This window comes from Emys orbicularis, chromosome 3, assembly GCF_028017835.1.
Source record: "Emys orbicularis isolate rEmyOrb1 chromosome 3, rEmyOrb1.hap1, whole genome shotgun sequence".
Taxonomy (NCBI): domain Eukaryota; kingdom Metazoa; phylum Chordata; order Testudines; family Emydidae; genus Emys; species Emys orbicularis.
This window is the reverse complement of record NC_088685.1, coordinates 79,510,047-79,527,343: the sequence shown is the minus strand read 5'-3', so window position 1 is coordinate 79,527,343 and position 17,297 is coordinate 79,510,047. Positions and strand designations below refer to the sequence as shown.

General features: G+C 43.8%; 1 protein-coding gene across 1 annotated transcript in view; it reads left to right on the top strand.

Annotated features, from left to right (window-relative positions):
• Positions 1-17,297, top strand: part of ASCC3 (activating signal cointegrator 1 complex subunit 3) — a 525,526-nt gene that overhangs the window by 181,569 nt on the left and 326,660 nt on the right. The window contains exon 11 of the mRNA XM_065400559.1: positions 16,752-16,916. Within this exon, the coding sequence (XP_065256631.1) occupies positions 16,752-16,916 (165 nt within the window). The remainder of the gene's footprint in view (positions 1-16,751; positions 16,917-17,297) is intronic.

Sequence of the window (17,297 nt, the reverse complement as noted above, 5' to 3'; positions counted from 1 at the left end):
GTTGAATAATCTTTCTGTGTGCATTTTCCATACAAGCTTAAAGCTGGAAGCTTTGCCTCCTGCCCCCAACAAGGAAATACATCTCTGTGTGGTGAATAATTTTGTACATAAAAATGCACTGTTGTATTTATCTCTACTTTCAAGAGCCAGACTTTATATTATACTTCGGGATGGTAGTTACCTAAGCAGGTATCCATTTGCTGCAGTATTGAGGAACATGTCAGCCTACCTGTGCAGTCCAGCAAATGTTGTTACACAGTATTCAGGTGTGTTGGTGTGGTTACATTGCAGCTTTGGAGGCATTTGATTCTCAGAGGGGTTCAAGCTTCAGGGCTCTGGCGATAGGCATGTTATTTCTTATGCCCACCCTGTAATGCGGACTAGCAGGACAGGGGGAGAATATGAGCTAAATCTTTTGTGCTTACAGTTTTCTGGAAATCTCAGAAACAATGTGGATATCTGGGTTTACAGGCATTAGAGTCCACCAAGCCCACATAAGGGTAGGAGAACAGCAAATGTGTCGCCACTTGGCTTCGGGGCTGAAGTTGTCCATCCTCAGTGGTTTGGGAGAAGGGCATCTTGTGGGACCAGTTCCAGCTGATTCTGGGCTACCTGATGGGTGAATCACATACATGTTATTCTTTTAGGGGAGAGCAATCTTAGAGTTTGTGCTGGAGTGAATTTGAGAGTCAGAATTTAGCAGGAATGTATGTTGGATTACAGTTATGGCTGGATATCAATTGTGCTTTGGTCTAAACTGATCATAAGGTCTTGCTTGTGTGGATCAGGCCTGGAAGGTTGTGAACTGAAATGTCACCAGAGTCATCTTGGACACTGGCGGTGTGGTGATCACATACATGAAAATCTGGGAGGATGATCCTGAGATTTACATGAAAGATGAGCACATTTGTCAGACATGGGAATTGATATGTTGTTGGAAGACCTTAGAGATGGGATTGATGGGAGGCAGAAATTAGCTACTGAGGTGGAGGTTGTGACCAAGCTGTTTACTGCCATCCTGTGTGACTGATGTCAAAGGGGCCAGCTCCCAGAGGTAGACATGAAACTCAGAAGGATAACTGATTGACCCTACTAGCCTGGAGGAAGAAGGAGAGTCCCTACGTTTTTGCAAACTGAAGTACCTTTCACATTTCTCATTCTCTGTCATAGGGGAAGGGTTAGAGGATTCAGAGGTGGGCTGAATGTTAGGGATTAGTCTGAAGAGGGTCCAACATGAATATTGATTATTTGGTATGGAGGCCATCTAACACTAGACTGAACCAAAATAAAAATAAATGCCTGATTTTTGGCAGGGAGATGGGGGGAAGTGGGGTGTTAGTCCTTCACCCCCATTAAATTTAAAAGATCATTAAGTTGTGGTCTTCCACTTATATATCTATCCCCTTGTCTGTGTTTCATTGTTTTGCATGTCCTGATCAAGTTTCAAACCCAGCTGTTTGGGACAGATAGGGAGCCCTGGGACAAAAGACAAAAAATGAAGATGATTTTGTCCAAAATGACAGTTGTCTGTGTGGTGCTTTTTCTTATAATCTCTGGCACAACTGAAATCTAGGACCACTGGGATCCTAAGTATTTTCACACCTTCAGGTCTGCGACCATTTTTTCCTCCATGAGTTTTATTAGCCCTAGTCTGCCAAAATTCTGAGGTTGTTTCTCTGGTTAGGAAAGCAGGTGAAAGATAGATGCCTGCCAAGAGACAACAGTTTGTGGATTGACTATCAGGATATTACTGTTCTGAGCAGTTGTTGCTGTCCTGGAGCATGAGCATGTTATATCTGTGAATGCTGAGCTCCATCTTGTTTATCAAGAGACAAAAGGCTGATTTGGTTCTGAGTATTTCAGGTTTCAGCTTTGCTCCTGAACTAAATTTAACTGAAAGTTTTAAAACATTTCCATTTTATGGTCATTTGTATTAATATCAAATTGCCACACGCTCCTAAACTCAGTAAGCAAGACCTTTTACATAATTCTGATATCCATGTGTATCTGCTTTGTACATTTCCCAATGGGCAAGTTAAATCTGGAATGGTTCCTAATAATAATTGGAACACTGCTGGAAAAAAAAATTACATGGGCAGAGAGAAATGTAAGTTGACAGTAAAAATATTGACAGTTAACCCATTTCTATTCAGCCATGCCCTAATATGAAAGCCAGATTGAAATGTCTTGCTTGAGTTCCAATTCATTAAGTAAATGTGACACTTTATTTTCTCGCCATTTCAGTGCTGAGAGAAATGAAGTGGTGAAATAGTGATATAAATGAATGCACTTCTCATTGTGCTGATAACTGAAGTCAAAGGATCAGAGAATGCACAAGAAAGACATTTTAAGATTCAGTTTGAATTTTTGCAAAGGATAAGTAGCACAGCTTTCTGATGACTCAAAATTTAGAGTTTATAATTTAATGGATGAAACATGTCATTGTCCCTGAAAGTTAATTATAAGAGAAATGCCAGTGCAGCATTTAAAACTAATTATGAGGTGAATAGTAAGAGTGCTTGTTTATTATTTTAATTGAAAAGAGTAATCTCTAGTTTTAACATTTGCTAGTAGTCAACATTTTTATTTCCACTTGTATTTTTAATTAGCATTTTATATTTTTGAATTTAATTTAAAGTTTAGTAGTCTTACTGTTTCAGAAACAGGTTTTTTTTTTTTCCAGAGGAATTTTTATCATAACATTGCTTGCTACTTTCAAAATAAATCTAAGAAATAATCACAATTGCTGGCAAGACATTTGCCGGAGGTCTCCCAGCTTCCTTAAATATGACTATATCTTATGTAGTTTTTTTATTTGGGTCATTAGTTAGCCATTATTTTAAAATAAGATTCAAAGACATAAAAGAGCATTGTAGTGCGTGGTGAATTTTTAGACATATTTCAAAAACAGGAAAAGAAAGAATAGACATCTGTTTATAATTAAAATTTCTGATAGCAAGACTATGGCTTAAAAATTAGTGTGATCTCAACAGTACCAATTTAGCTTTAGCAAATTAGTTAAGTAGCTTGCATTTGTAGTATTTCGCACCTTAAATTTTTAATATGCATTGCTAAATATATTTCATCACAGTTTGCTAATTAATGTTATATGGAAATACAGCTGCTAATTTTTGTGGTTGACATGGCTCATTTCAAAGTGATAACAGCTGCATCTGAAGTTGTGTCACAATTTAGTTAATAAATTATAGTTGTACATTTCTCCACCTTGAATTACCGTGGAGGTCCTTAAAGTCCACATTTACAACTGCTAGCACAAAGTAGTATCTGAATAATAAATAAATAATTCTAAACATAATATCTATGCTTAGATATTATTGTATGGTAAATGTTGGGATAGCACAGACTTTCTTGTGTCATATGACTCTTCAGAATCAGTTTTAGAATAACTAGCAATTGATAAAACCTAGTGTACTCCAAAGGCAAATAACATTGCACTGGAACAATATCTGGAGGTGCTCTAGGGATAACTGTCTCTGGGAAACATGGCTAAGTAGTACAGGGATTGGCAACCTTTGGCATGCGGCTCACCAGCGTAAGCACTCTGGCTGGCCGGGCCGGTTTGTTTACCTGCCACATCCACAGGTTTCGTCGATCGCTACTCCCACTCTCCGCGGTTCGCCGTCCCAGGGCAATGAGGAATGCGGGAAGCCGCCGCTTCCTACAGCCCGCATTGGCCTGCGGATGCGGCAGCCCCAAACCTGCGGACGCGGCAGGTAAACAAACCGGCCTGGCCCGCCAGGGTACTTACCCTGGCGAGCTGCGTGCCAAAGGTTGCTGATCCCTGAAGTAGTATCAGGAGAGAGGGAGGGGAAGAGTGAAGATTTTCAAAAGTGGCTAGTGATTTTGGGGTGTCTAGCTTGAGAAATCTTAAAGGGGCCTGATTTTCAGAGATGCTGAGTCCTTGCCCTCTTGAAAACCAGGCCACTTTAAAATGGCTCAGGTTAAGCAGTCATGGCAGAGGTGCTTAATGATTTCTTTGTTTCGGTTTTCACCAAGAAGGTTGGTTGCGATTGGACATCTAACATAGTGAATGCCAGTGAAAATGAGGTAGGATCAGAGTCTAAAATAGGGAAAGAACAAGTCAAAAATTAGTTAGACAAGTTAGATATCTTCAAATCACCAGGGCCTGATGAAATACATCCTAGAATACTCAAGTTGCTGACTGAGGAGATATCTGAGCCATTAGCAATTATCTTTGAAAAGTCATGGAAGACAGGAGACATTCCAGAAGACTGGAAAAGGGCAAATATAGTGCCCATCTATAAAAAGAGAAATAAGGACAACCCGGGGAACTACAGACCAGTCAGCTTAACTTCTGTATCTGGAAGGATAATGGAACAAATAATTAAGCAACCAATTTGCAAAAACTAGTGATTTTTGGTGCCTCAGTTTATCATAGAATCATAGAACTGGAAGGGACTTTGAAAGGTCATCTAGTCCAGTCCCCTGCACTCAAGGCAGGACTAAGTATTATCTAGACCATCCCTGACAGGTGTTTGTCCAACCTGCTCTTAAAAATCCCCAATGATGGAGATTCCACAACCACTCTGACAGGAAGTTTTTCCTAATGTCCAACCTAAACCCTCAATTGCCCTTGCTGCAATTTAAGTCCATTGCTTCTTGTCCTATCCTCAGAGGTTAAGAACAATAATTTTTCTCCCTCCTCCTTATAACAACCTTTTATGTACTTGAAAACTGTTATCATGTCCCTCTCAGTCTTCTCTTCTCCAACCTAAAGAACCCCAATTTTTTTCAATCTTCCGTTATAGGTCATGTTTTCTAGACCTTTCATCATTTTTGTTGCTATTCTCTGGACTTTCTCCAATTTGTCCACATCCTTCCTGAAATGTGATGTGCAGAACTGGACACAGTACAGCAGTTGAGGCCAAATCAGCGTGGAGTAGTGCGAAACAATTACTTTTCGTGTCTTGCTTACAATACTACTGCTAATACATCCCAGAAGGATGTTCTTTTTTTTTTTTTGCAACAGCGTTACACTGTTGACTCATATTTAGCTTGTGGTCCACTATGACCTCCAGATCTCTTTCCACAGTACTCCTTCCTAGGCAGTTTGTGTATGTGCAACTGATAGTTCCTTCCTAAGTGGAGTACTTTTGCATTTGTCCTTATTGAATTTCATCCTATTTACTTTAGACCATTTCTCCAATTTGTCCAGAGCATTTTGAATTTTAATCCTATCCTCCAAAGCACTTGCAACCTCTCCCAGCTTAGTATCGTCCACAAACTTTATAAGTGTGTACTCTATGCCATTTTTGAAATAATTGATGAAGATATTGAACAGAACCAGTACTGATCCTTGCAGGACCCCACTCATTATGCCCTTCCAGCATGACTGTGAACCACTGATAACTACTCTCTGGGAACAGTTTTCCAACCAATTTTGCACCCACCTTATAGTAGGTCCATCTAGGTTGTACAGTAACTCCTCACTTAACATCCTCCCGCTTAACGTTGTTTCAAAGTTGCGTTGCTACTCCACTAGGGAACATGCTCGTTTAAAGTTGTGCAATGCTCCCTTATAACGTTGTTTGGTTGCCTGCTCTGTCCACTGCTTGTAAGATTCTGCGGAAGAGCAGCGACTTTACAAGGGAGCATTGCACAAGTTCCTCTTCTCCGCTTCCTCCCCCTCCCTCTCAGCACTTCCCCCATTGCCAAACAGCTGTTTGGCAGCACTTAGGATTTTCTGGGAGGGGAGGGGGAGGAGTGGAGACACAGCGCTTCCCCGCTGCTCGCCCTCCCTCCCAGAAAGTCCTAAGCATAAAGTGCTGGGAGGGAGGGGGAGGAGCGGGGAAGCACCGCATCTCTGCTCCTGTCCCTCCCTCCCAGAAAGTCCTATGTGCCGCCTAGGATTTTCGGAGGGGGCAGGGGGTGGAGCGGGGATGCAGCATGCTCTGGAGAGAAGGTGGAGTGGGGTTGGGAAGAGGTGGGCCTGGAGTGGAGCGGGGACAGGAAGAGGCGGGCCAGGAGCAGCCCCTGGCAAAGTCGGCGCCTGTTCTTCTCCGGGGAAGCTGCTGCTGCGAAGGTGCTTCCTAGCGTCCTTGCCTGCAGCAGGCTGTGCCTGTGTGAGGTAAGCCAGGGGCACTTCCCAACCACAGTACAATACAGTACTATACAGTATATAATGCCTTTTGTCTGCCCCCCAAAAATTTCCTTGGAACCTAACCCCCCGCATTAACATTAAATCTTATGGGAAAATTGGATTCGTTTAACATTTTCACTTAAGGTTGCATTTTTCAGGAACATAATTACAATGTTAAGTGAGGAGTTACTGTATTTCCCTAGTTTGTTTATGAGAGGGTCACGTGAGACAGTATCAAAAGCTTTAGTAAAGTCAACCTATACATGTCTACCGCTTCCCCCAATCCACACGGCTTGTTACCCTGTCGGAGAAAGCTATCAAGTTGGTTTGACATGATTTGTTTTTGACAAATCCATGCTGACTGTTACTTATCACCTTATTATCTTCTAGATGTTTTGTTGATTTAATTTAAATTTAATGGAAGGATAATCAAGAACAGGTCAGTAACCAAGGTTTTCAAAAGAGCAGACTTTGAAAATTTAAGGGAAGTAGGCAGTGAGATCATCTGGATTGACTTAAATGTGGAGGAGGCTTGGAATTGCTTTAAGTTAAAGATGCAAGGACTATCCATATTTTGCATCCCAAGGAAGAGGGAAAAACATGTAGGGAAGGGCTCCTTCTAACTGGAAGAATAACCACTTCAAAAAGGATATTAGGAGTAAACAGAGGGCCTACAAAAAATGGAAGAAGGTATTTATCTGCAAAGAAAGCTATAGCTTGGAGACCAGAAATTGTTGGGATAAAGTGAGAATTGCCAAAAGTCAAGCTGAGTTGCATCTAACAAAGGATATTAAAAAAAAAAAAGAGAGAGAGAGAGAGAGAGAAAGAACACGAAGAAAAGAAGTGAGGATGCTAAGCAGCAAGGATGGGGTAGAGATTTAGGATAATCTGGGTATGGCTCAGAAAGTAAATAAATACTTTCCTCAGTTAAGGATGCTAATGTCAAACATGGGGGGTAAAAATAGGAGAATGTATGAGAATGAGTGTATAAAAATGGAAATGACTACATCTGTCGTGGAAATAAAACTCAGAGTTTAATGTGCTCCAATTGGAGGTACCAGATAATCTCCATCCCAGAATATTGAAAGAACTGATGCATGAAATTGCAAAACTGGTAGAAAGGATTTGTAATATATTTATCAAGTTGTGGATAGTACTGTATGATTGGGGAATAGTAAACATAGTACTTATATTTAATAAAGGTGGGGGGAAAGGATCCAGGCAACTACAGACCTGAATAGTATGCAAAGCTTTAGAACAAATTCTGAAGGAAAGAATAACTAAGGGAATGGAGGTAATTGGAAAACGGGATAAAATGCAACATGGGTTTCCCAAAAACAGATTGTGCAAAACTAACCTGATATCTTTCTTTGATAAGATAACTGTTTTTTTTTTTTTAGCTAAGGGACATGGAGTTAGATCTATTCTATCTGAACTTTAGTAAAGCACTTGATATAGTACTATATGGGCAATTATTAGGTAAACTGGAGAAGAATGGGATTAGTATAGGAATTGTAAAGTGGATAAGGAACTGAATAATGTGGAGACAATGGGTTGTGCTGAAAGGAGAACTGTTGAGTTGGAGGAAGGTTACTAATGGACTTCCTCAATGATCAGCCTTGGGACTGATATTATTTAATATTTTCATTAACAGTCTTGGCACAAAAAAGAAGGTGTGTGCTAGTGAAATATGCTGATGACTCAAAGTTGGGGGGCATCATCAATACAAAGAAGAATCGGAGTATAACCAGGATGAACTGGATGACCTCGAGGACTGGAAAAATAGAAGTGGGATGAAATTTAATAATATAAATGCATTCCTAGCACACCATGGGCTCTTGCTTTGTTGACTCAAAGTTTGTGGATCTCCCATAGTCCTACACAATAAGCCATGCTTTGAAGTTAACCTTCTCATCTGAAGTTCTAAGGCTTCAGTCCTGATGGGCCATCTAGTTAGAGACATACATAATACATTTAGTTACAGACATCAAGACAATTAGTTTCCATGAACAATGTGACAGCCAGGAACAATACTTCATTAGCTAATATGCAGTTTACACATCAAATAAATTCACATCTAAACCCTAAACATCCTTTGACCTAGGGTCAATAAAGCAGAAAGATAGTAATCACAGGAAACAGATAGGTGAAGACAATAACCTTATCATGTTACTAGCTTTCATGCATTTAAAGCAAATGTAATTACTGGGCACATGCCATATACAGATAATGTGATAACATTCCCTTTTGTTCTATTCTAACAAATGAATTGGTACACTTAACACTTCCTTGAGGTTGTGATCTGAGCTGGCTAGCTGTCAGCACCACAACTAGGATGTGCAACAGTTGAGAATGGCCCGTGGTTATACAGGAGGTCAGGCTAGATGATAATGGTCCTTTCTAGTCATATACACATGAAAAAATGGGTGAAAAAACAGACTCCAATGAGAAACTGCAGAATTGGAATTAATTTGCAAACTGGACACCATTAAATTAGGCTTGAATAAAGACTGGGAGTGGATGGCTCATTACACAAAGTAAAAACTATTTCCCCATGCTAATTTTTCCCCCCTATTGTTGCTCACGCCTTCTTGTCAACTGTTGGAAATGGGCCATCCTGATTATCTCCTGCTGATAATAGCCCACCTTAATTGATTACTCTCGTTATAGTTGGTATGGCAATACCCATTTTTTCATAAGTGTATTCTCTATCTCATAATCCATGAGAATATCAAATAGAACCAGATCCAAGACAGATCCGATGAAGTGGGTTTTAGCCCACAAAAGCTTATGCTCAAATAAATTTGTTAGTCTCTAAGGTGCCACAAGTACTCAATAATTTTTGTAGCTTTCCTAGCTGAGTAGGGGGGTTGAAAGGAAGAACGTATTATGAGAGCTGGGGAAAGATATTCAAGAAGCTGTGGAAGAAAGAGGTGAGGGGAAATTGGAAAGAACAATCTCTGAAGCAGACCCCAACATTTTGGGAAGAGGGAACAAAATTATTGTGGATCCCAGCCCAGCTTAATCTTAATCTACCCTTACAAGTCTCTCTGAAAAAAACATTAGCGAGTAATGAGAATATTTGATATATCTTCCTTGTTTGTATCTAGGAAGTGGAGTACTAATTTTTAATAATAGTAAGCAGGCTATTTCTTCCGTTACTGTAGGATATTTCAATTATTATAAAAGTGGACAAGACTGAACCTAGCATTCTGTCACAGGAAAAATCTTGCAAACAGGGCTGGCTCGAGGCACCAGCCTGGCAAGCAGGTGCTTGGGGCGGCCGCTCCGGAGAGGGGCGGCAGGTCCAGCTATTCAGCGGCAATTCGGCGGACAGTCCCTCACTCCCGCTCGGAGTGGAGGACCTTCCGCCGAATTGCCGCCGCACATCGCGATCACAGCTTTTTTTTTTTTTTTTTTTTGGCTGCTTGGGGTGGCCAAAACCCTGGAGCCGGCCCTGCTTGCAAAAATGGATTGCTAGGAGTCTTACTGTAAAATCTTTTCTTTAGATTACAGCAAAATTTTATAGGATGCAAGTAGCTGCTATGTGAGCTTTTCTAGAGACTTTTGCTATTCTTACATTCACTCTGGAGACACTGTCATCTGCAGAGATGATTGTCAATTTATTCTTCATGATGTTTCAGTTCTGAGCTTCTGAAAAGCTGAGATTCAAAACTGCATCCAGTTTTGAAAAGTAGGTTTTAAAAAAAAATTTTTTACAAGACCCTGTAAGGAAATTGCAGAATGTTTTTTCTTGCAAGACCTTAGGGTTAATTCTAATTTCTGGTGTGAAGCATTGATTTTTTAAACACGAAACACTAAAGTGAATGTGGCTTTTTTTCCCCCCAGTTCAAAGTTGAGAAGGATTGTTTTGCTATATGTACTGAAAAATTGTTAATATTTTTTTTATTTAGATGTAAATAAATGAAAATGTCCTTAAAAGTTCATCTTCTGTTTTTACTATAGCTACATTTAATATCAAACTCAAACTAGAATGACTCGGTATCCACTCTCCAAACATATCTCTTTGAGAAAACCATGTATTCAAAGAGGATTCAGCTTTTAATCATAGATTGATTTTCATAACTTGCAGATAAATGTTTCACAAATATATGATGTATTCATAATATATGATACCCATTTTTATTGCAAGCTATTATGCGAATTCTTGGTCGTTTGAGACTGGCAAGGGGGTATGGATCTTACCTTCTAGATCACTGGCGGAAATCTGGCCCACATCAGCAGTAAGCGAAAGCAATCCCCAGCTACTCAGTGGCATATATAAAATAATTAGTGGTGTCAGTCCAATTCTTAGAGGACAAGTGTATACATTACTAAAATCCCATCACAAATTGACAATCTTATTAACAGTCATAGCAAAGGGAGCAAATTTCAAATACACTGCAGACTGAATTATCCTCTATTTGAGAGAATCCTTCCTGGTTACGGGCAAGATGGAAAAATGGTCACTTCTATCTATTTTCTATCACTAAATAGCAATACAATCACTAATAAAAAAAAATTCTGAGCCTGTGTTAATACTGTAAAGTTAATCAAAGAATCCTTATGCCCCATGGTTCATTAAAACAAGAAGAGCAGTCTTAACTTTATTCATATGATTTATAGAGCAAAACTTTCTAGTTTCTTAACTCTTGTAATACAGTCTCAATGAAATATCCAGGCCTGAATTGTAATTATTCTCTTTAGTTTACAAGTTGCTTTTCAAATATAATGGTATTACTGTAAGCTTTATTTCAGTAGTTAAAAGTTGCTTTTCTACTGAACCTAAAGAAAGAGAGGCAGGTAAGGTTTCTACATGTCCTTGAAGTCTGAGATTTATGACTATCAGGGCAGTGATTTATCACATCATTTATAAGGATAAAAATAAACAACAAATGACTGTCCTGAACTCACAGTAGGGTGACCAGGTGTCCAGTTTTTGACCAGAACACCTGGTCGAAAAGGGACCCTGGCAGCTCCAGTCAGCATCGCTGACCGAGCCATTAAAAGTCCAGTTGGTGGTGCTGCTGGGCTAAGGCATGCTAGTCCCTACCTGTCCTAAGGCACCGGGCTGCACTCCAGAAGCGACCAGCAGGTCCAGGACCCAGGTGGGACAACAAGCTGGTTTTGGAAAAACTGTCTTTAGCCACTGGTCACAGCTCCTGAAGGAAAATCTCGTGCAGGGGCCAAGCCCAACTGGATCTGCTAGAGGAGCCACAGTTGGTGAATAGAGGAGCTGCAACCCAGAGGTCCAGATCTGAGTGGTTGAACAGTGGGGTTCTACATTGGAGAGAAGTAAAGGAAGAAAATCCTGTCACCTGAGGAGTACCCTCAAGAGGGGCTGCAAAGGGGTCTGAAGTGCCCTGTGACAGGTGGTGAAAATTGGAAGCATGCTAGTATTTTATTTATCACTTGTATCATTCACTGAGGGCATGTCTACACTACGAGAGTAGTTCGATTTTACTTAAAGCGAATTTGTGGAACCGATATTGCAAAGTCGAACGTGTATATCCACACTAAGGACAGTAATTCAACTTTGTGAGTCCATACTAACAGGGCAAGCGTCGACATTGGAAGCGGTGCACTGTGGGTAGCTATCCCACAGTTCCCGCAGTCCCCGCTGCCCATTGGAATTCTGGGTCGAGCCCCCAATGCCTGCTGGGGCAAAAAAATGTGTCGAGGGTGGTTTTGGGTAACTGTCGTCATTCAACCCTCACTCCCGCCCTCCCTCCGTGAAAGCGCCGGCGGGCAAGCAGTTCGCGCACTTTTCTGGTGATTGACAGCACGGACGCCACAGCACCGCGAGAATGGAGCCCGCTGCGATCATCGCTGCAGTTATGGCCGTTGTCAACACCTCGCACCTTATCATGCACCTTTTTCAGAGGCAGATGCTGAGAAATCGGGCGAGGAGGCTACGGCAGCACGGTGAGGACATTAAGTCTGAGAGGGGCCTCTCACAAAGCACGGGACCCCGCGCCGTGGACATCATGGTGGCAACGGGTCATGTTGTTGCTGTGGAACGGCGATTCTGGGCCCAGGAAACAAGCACGGACTGGTGGGACCGCATAGTGCTGCAGGTCTGGGATGAATCACAGTGGCTGCGAAACTTTCGGATGCGTAAGGGAACTTTCCTGGAACTTTGTGAGTTGCTGTCCCCTGCCCTGAAGTGCAAGGACACCCGGATGCGAGCAGCCCTGACTGTCCAGAAGCGAGTGGCCATAGCCCTCTGGAAGCTTGCAACGCCAGACAGCTACCGGTCAGTCGCCAATCAATTTGGAGTGGGCAAATCTACCGTGGGGGTTGCTGTGATGCAAGTAGCCAACGCAATCGTTGAGCTACTGCTGTCAAAGGTAGTGACCCTGGGAAACCTGCAGGTGATCATAGATGGCTTCGCTGCGATGGGATTCCCAAACTGCGGTGGGGCTATAGATGGAACTCGCATCCCTATCCAGGGACCGGACCACCAGGCCAGCCAGTACATTAACCGAAAGGGCTACTTTTCAATGGTGCTGCAAGCACTGGTGGACCATAGGGGACGTTTTACCAACATCAACGTTGGATGGCCAGGCAAGGTTCATGACGCTCGCGTTTTCAGGAACTCTGGTCTGTTTAGACGGCTGCAGGAAGGTATTTACTTCCCGGACCACAAAATAACTGTTGGGGATGTGAAGATGCCTATAGTCATCCTTGGGGACCCAGCCTACCCGCTAATGCCCTGGCTCATGAAGCCCTATACAGGCGCCCTGGACAGTGAAAAAGAACTCTTCAACTACCGGCTGAGCAAGTGCAGAATGGTGGTGGAGTGTGCTTTTGGACGTCTCAAGGGGAGATGGAGAAGCTTACTGACTCGCTCTGATCTCAGCAAAACCAATATCCCCATTGCTATTGCAGCTTGCTGTGTGTGCTACAGAATCTCTGTGAGAGCAAGGGGGAGACGTTTATGGCGGGATGGGAGGTTGAGGCAAATCGTCTGGCTGCTGATTACGCCCAACCAGACACCCGGGCGATTAGAAGAGCCCAGCGGGACGCGCTGTGCATCCGGGAAGCTTTGAAAGCTAGGTTCCAGAGTGAGCAGGGTAACCTGTGACTATTATGTTTGTTTAAACAGAAGCTGAACCTGCCCCCGTTTCTTTACCCAGTTAATGTTGACTATCCTCTCCAGTTACCAACCCCCTTCCCCCCCTTCCAACACACCTTTAAAAATAAAATAAATGAAACTTTGTTCATTAACACCGTTTTCTTTATTAAGGATTTCGCGGTAAAGGGTTGAAACTGGGACGCAGACTGTGGTGGGGAGCGGGTGTAGTGATGGAAAGGATGCTTCTAAACTCGAGGAATGACAGGCTCCTGCTCCTAGAGCGGTCCGCAGTGGTGGACTGGTTGTTTCAACGGAGCCTGCCACCCCTCCTTTTCGGGACTCTGTATGTGGGGGCTATGTGACTTTGTGGCAGGGGAGGGCGGTTACAGATCCCCTGCTGCGTGGCTCTGTCATCCAGGCTGAGGACCGCTGCATAAGATCTGTAACCGCCCTCCCCCGCCACAAACTCACATAGCCCCCCGCACAGAACATGAAAACCACCTCCCAGACTGACCAGTGTGCCTAGTGACTGCAATGTGTGTGTGACCTTCTGCTGAACCTGCCCCAGTGTCTGTACCCTGGTAAAGGTGACTGTGCTCTCCAATTACCAACCCCCTTTCCCCCCTTCAAACACACTGTCCTCTAAAAGAACATGATGGAAACAGTAATTAACAGAAACGTATTTTTTATTAAGAACTACACAGTTGGGGATGAAACTGGGACGGGGGGTTGGGTGAGGTGCATTTGGAGGGAAGGAAAGGACGTATCAAATCTTTGGGAATGAGAGCCTTCTGCAATTTGAGCAGTCTGCAGGGGTGGAGTGACTGTTTTCACGGCCCCTGCCGCCCCTCCTTCTTGGGACTTTGGGTGAGGGGGGGATGGGACTTTGTGGCAGGGGAGGGCGGTTAGAGATAGAATGCAGCGGGGCTCTGTCCTCCTGCCTCCGGTCCTGCAGAACATCTATAAGGCGCCGGAGCATGTCCGTTTGCTCGCTCATTAGTCCAAGCAGCGTTTGAGTCGCCTGCTGGTCTTCCTGCCGCCACCTGTCCTCCCTTTCACTGTGTGATCGCTGGTATTGCGACATGTTCTCCCTTCACTGGGTCTGCTGTGCCGCCTCGGCTCGGGAACAGACCATAAGTTCTGAGAACATCTCGTCCCGTGTCCTCTTCTTTCGCCGCCTGATCTGCGCCACCCTCTGGGAGGGGGATGCCGGGGTAGCTCGGGAGACACTCGCAGCTGTGGGATGGGAAAAAGGGAGTGAATTCCTCAAAAAGATACATTTTTGCAAACAATGAATATAGTCTTTCTCTGTGAACAAGACCAAGCACAGTACCTGTCACATGTGCACTCAGTACAAGGTCGAATTTTCTGTCTTCACCTTGAGTGCCTGGGATCTTGCTGTACAGATCACACAAGCAGGGCCGGACACCGGAATTCTGCTAGCAGGCGGCCATGGTAAGCCATAGACTTTTGGCTGCTTAAAGCTTAATTTACAGCAGTGCTCTCCTTTCATGTTCCAAGCAATGCTCCTAGCGTTGGCCAGTTCCTGCTGCCGGCGATCTGGCCGGCATGAACTCTGCCCCTGTCCCACCCCCGTCGCGGCTGTCCCCGGGAAAGATCCCTGCATGCTGCCGGCGAACTGCTCAGCAGGAATGGTTTGCCTCCCCGCCCCCACCACGTGGCTGTAAACCGCCGGTTACAGTTATTTAAAGGAACAGGCAATCAGTCCCCATACTAAAATTCCCCTAATTCAAAGCAGGTCACCATGAGTGATATCACTCTGATGAGGATTACGGAGGCAGAGAAAGACCGCATGCTGCGTGAATGCCAGCAAACACCAGGGCCATATGCCGTCATGCTTTGCCAGGCAATGATCCCGGAGTACCTGCTGCTAGCCTGGCGCGGAAAAGTTTCCTACCATGGAGGAGGCAATAAGGCCGCTCTCCCCAGGAACCTGATGCAAAGGCTTTCACATTACCTCCAGGACAGCTTCGTGGAGATGTCCCTGGAGGATTTCTACTCTGTCCCCAGACATGTTAACAGACTTTTCCAGTAGCTGCACTGGCAAGGACTAAAAAGTTAAGCGCCTAGGGCAAACTAATCATTAAAAACCCATTGCTAACATACCATGCCTATTCTATTCAAAATAAATGTTTACAACACTTACCTACTGATGTTTTCCCTGATTCATGGTCCGGGTTACCACCTTGGGAGGGTTGGTAGGGGATCTCTGTGAGGGTGATGAAGAGATCCTGACTGTCGGGGAAATCAGCGTTGAAAGCGCTGTCGACTGCCTCGTCCTCCTCATCTCCTTCCTCATCTTCCCCGTCCACGAACAGCTCCGAGGAAGTGGCCGTCGACAGTACCCCATCGTCAGAGTCCACGGACAGTGGTGGGGTACTGGTGGCGGCCGCACCTAGAATGGAATGCAGTGCCTCATAGAAACGGCATGTCTGGGGCTGGGATCCGGAGCGTCCGTTTGACTCTTTGGTCTTCTGGTACGCTTGTCTCAGCTCCTTGATTTTCACGCAGCACTGCATTGCATCCCGGCTGTATCCTCTCTCCGTCATGGCTTTTGAGATCTTCTCGTAGATCTTCGCATTCCGTCTTTTCGATCGCAGCTCCGAAAGCACGGACTCATCGCCCCACACAGCGATCAGATCCAAGACTTCCCGATCAGTCCATGCTGGGGCCCTCTTTCTGTTCTGCGATTGCATGGTCATCTCTGCTGGAGAGCTCTGCATCGTTGCCAGTGCTGCTGAGCTCGCCACGATGTCCAAACAGGAAATGAGATTCAAACTGGCCAGACAGGAAAGGGAATTCAAATTTTCCCGGGGCTTTTCCTGTGTGGCTGGTCAGAGCATCCGAGCTCAGACTGCTGTCCAGAGCGTCAACAGAGTGGTGCACTGTGGGATAGCTCCCGGAGCTATTAGCGTCGAATTCCGTCCACACTAACCCTAATTCGACATGGCCATGTCGAATTTAGCGCTACTCCCCTCGTCGGGGAGGAGTACAGAAATCGATTTAAAGAGACCTCTATGTCAAACTAGATAGCTTCGTTGTGTGGACGGGTGCAGGGTTAATTCGAATTAACGCTGCTAAATTCGACATAACCTCCTAGTGTAGACAAGGCCTGAGACTTCGTGTATGTCTACAGTGCAGTTAGACGCCCGTGCCCGCTGACTTGGGCTTGCACGTCTCAGGCTAAAGGGCTGGTTAATTGCAGTATAGATATTCAGGCTGGGACTGGAGCCTGGGCTCTGGGACCCTGTGAAAGGGGAGGGTCTTAGAGCTCAGGCTTCAGCCCGAGCCTGAACATCTGCACCTCAATTAAACAGCCTGTTAGCCCAAGCCCTGCAAACCTGAGTCAGCTGGCACAGGCCAGCCCCGGGGTTTTAATTGCAGTGTATGCATACTCTTAGTCTCCTAAGTCACTTAAATGCTTTTGAAAATTTCACCCGTAGTGTTAGATCGCTAGAATTGTTGGTTTTGGATGTAGTTGGCACAGATTTTCCTTTGTGGATGCTTAGGATTCTTTTTCCTGTTTGACAGATGCTCGTTACCACTCCAGAGAAATGGGATGTAGTGACAAGAAAGAGTGTTGGGGATGTAGCACTCTCTCAACTTGTAAAGCTCCTGATTCTTGATGAAGTGCATCTGTTGCATGAAGACAGAGGACCAGTGCTAGAGAGTTTAGTGGCACGCACCTTACGTCAGGTAAGAGTAAGAATCTTCACATTGACTTTCAGAAATAATTCAAGAATAAATAGAATTCAGAGGTAAGAAATCAAGTATTTTAAAATATTACATCATGGTACTTTGGCAGCATGTAATTCTTTTAGTTGTAATAAATACTACAGTACAAAGGAAGCAGATGTATATTTCATTTTTGTCTAGCAATGTGACTTCCCTAATCGTATCATATTAAATGACTGGGAAGGGATGTCAAAAATTATATCATATAAATTTTATTTGTACTACTTTTGGCTACCAGTGTAAGGGGAAAATCAGAGTGTTTTTCATAATTAAATAAATATTATATGTGAATAACGTTTTTAGAATTAATGCTTCATTAATGAATTATTAGTGTCTTAGTTT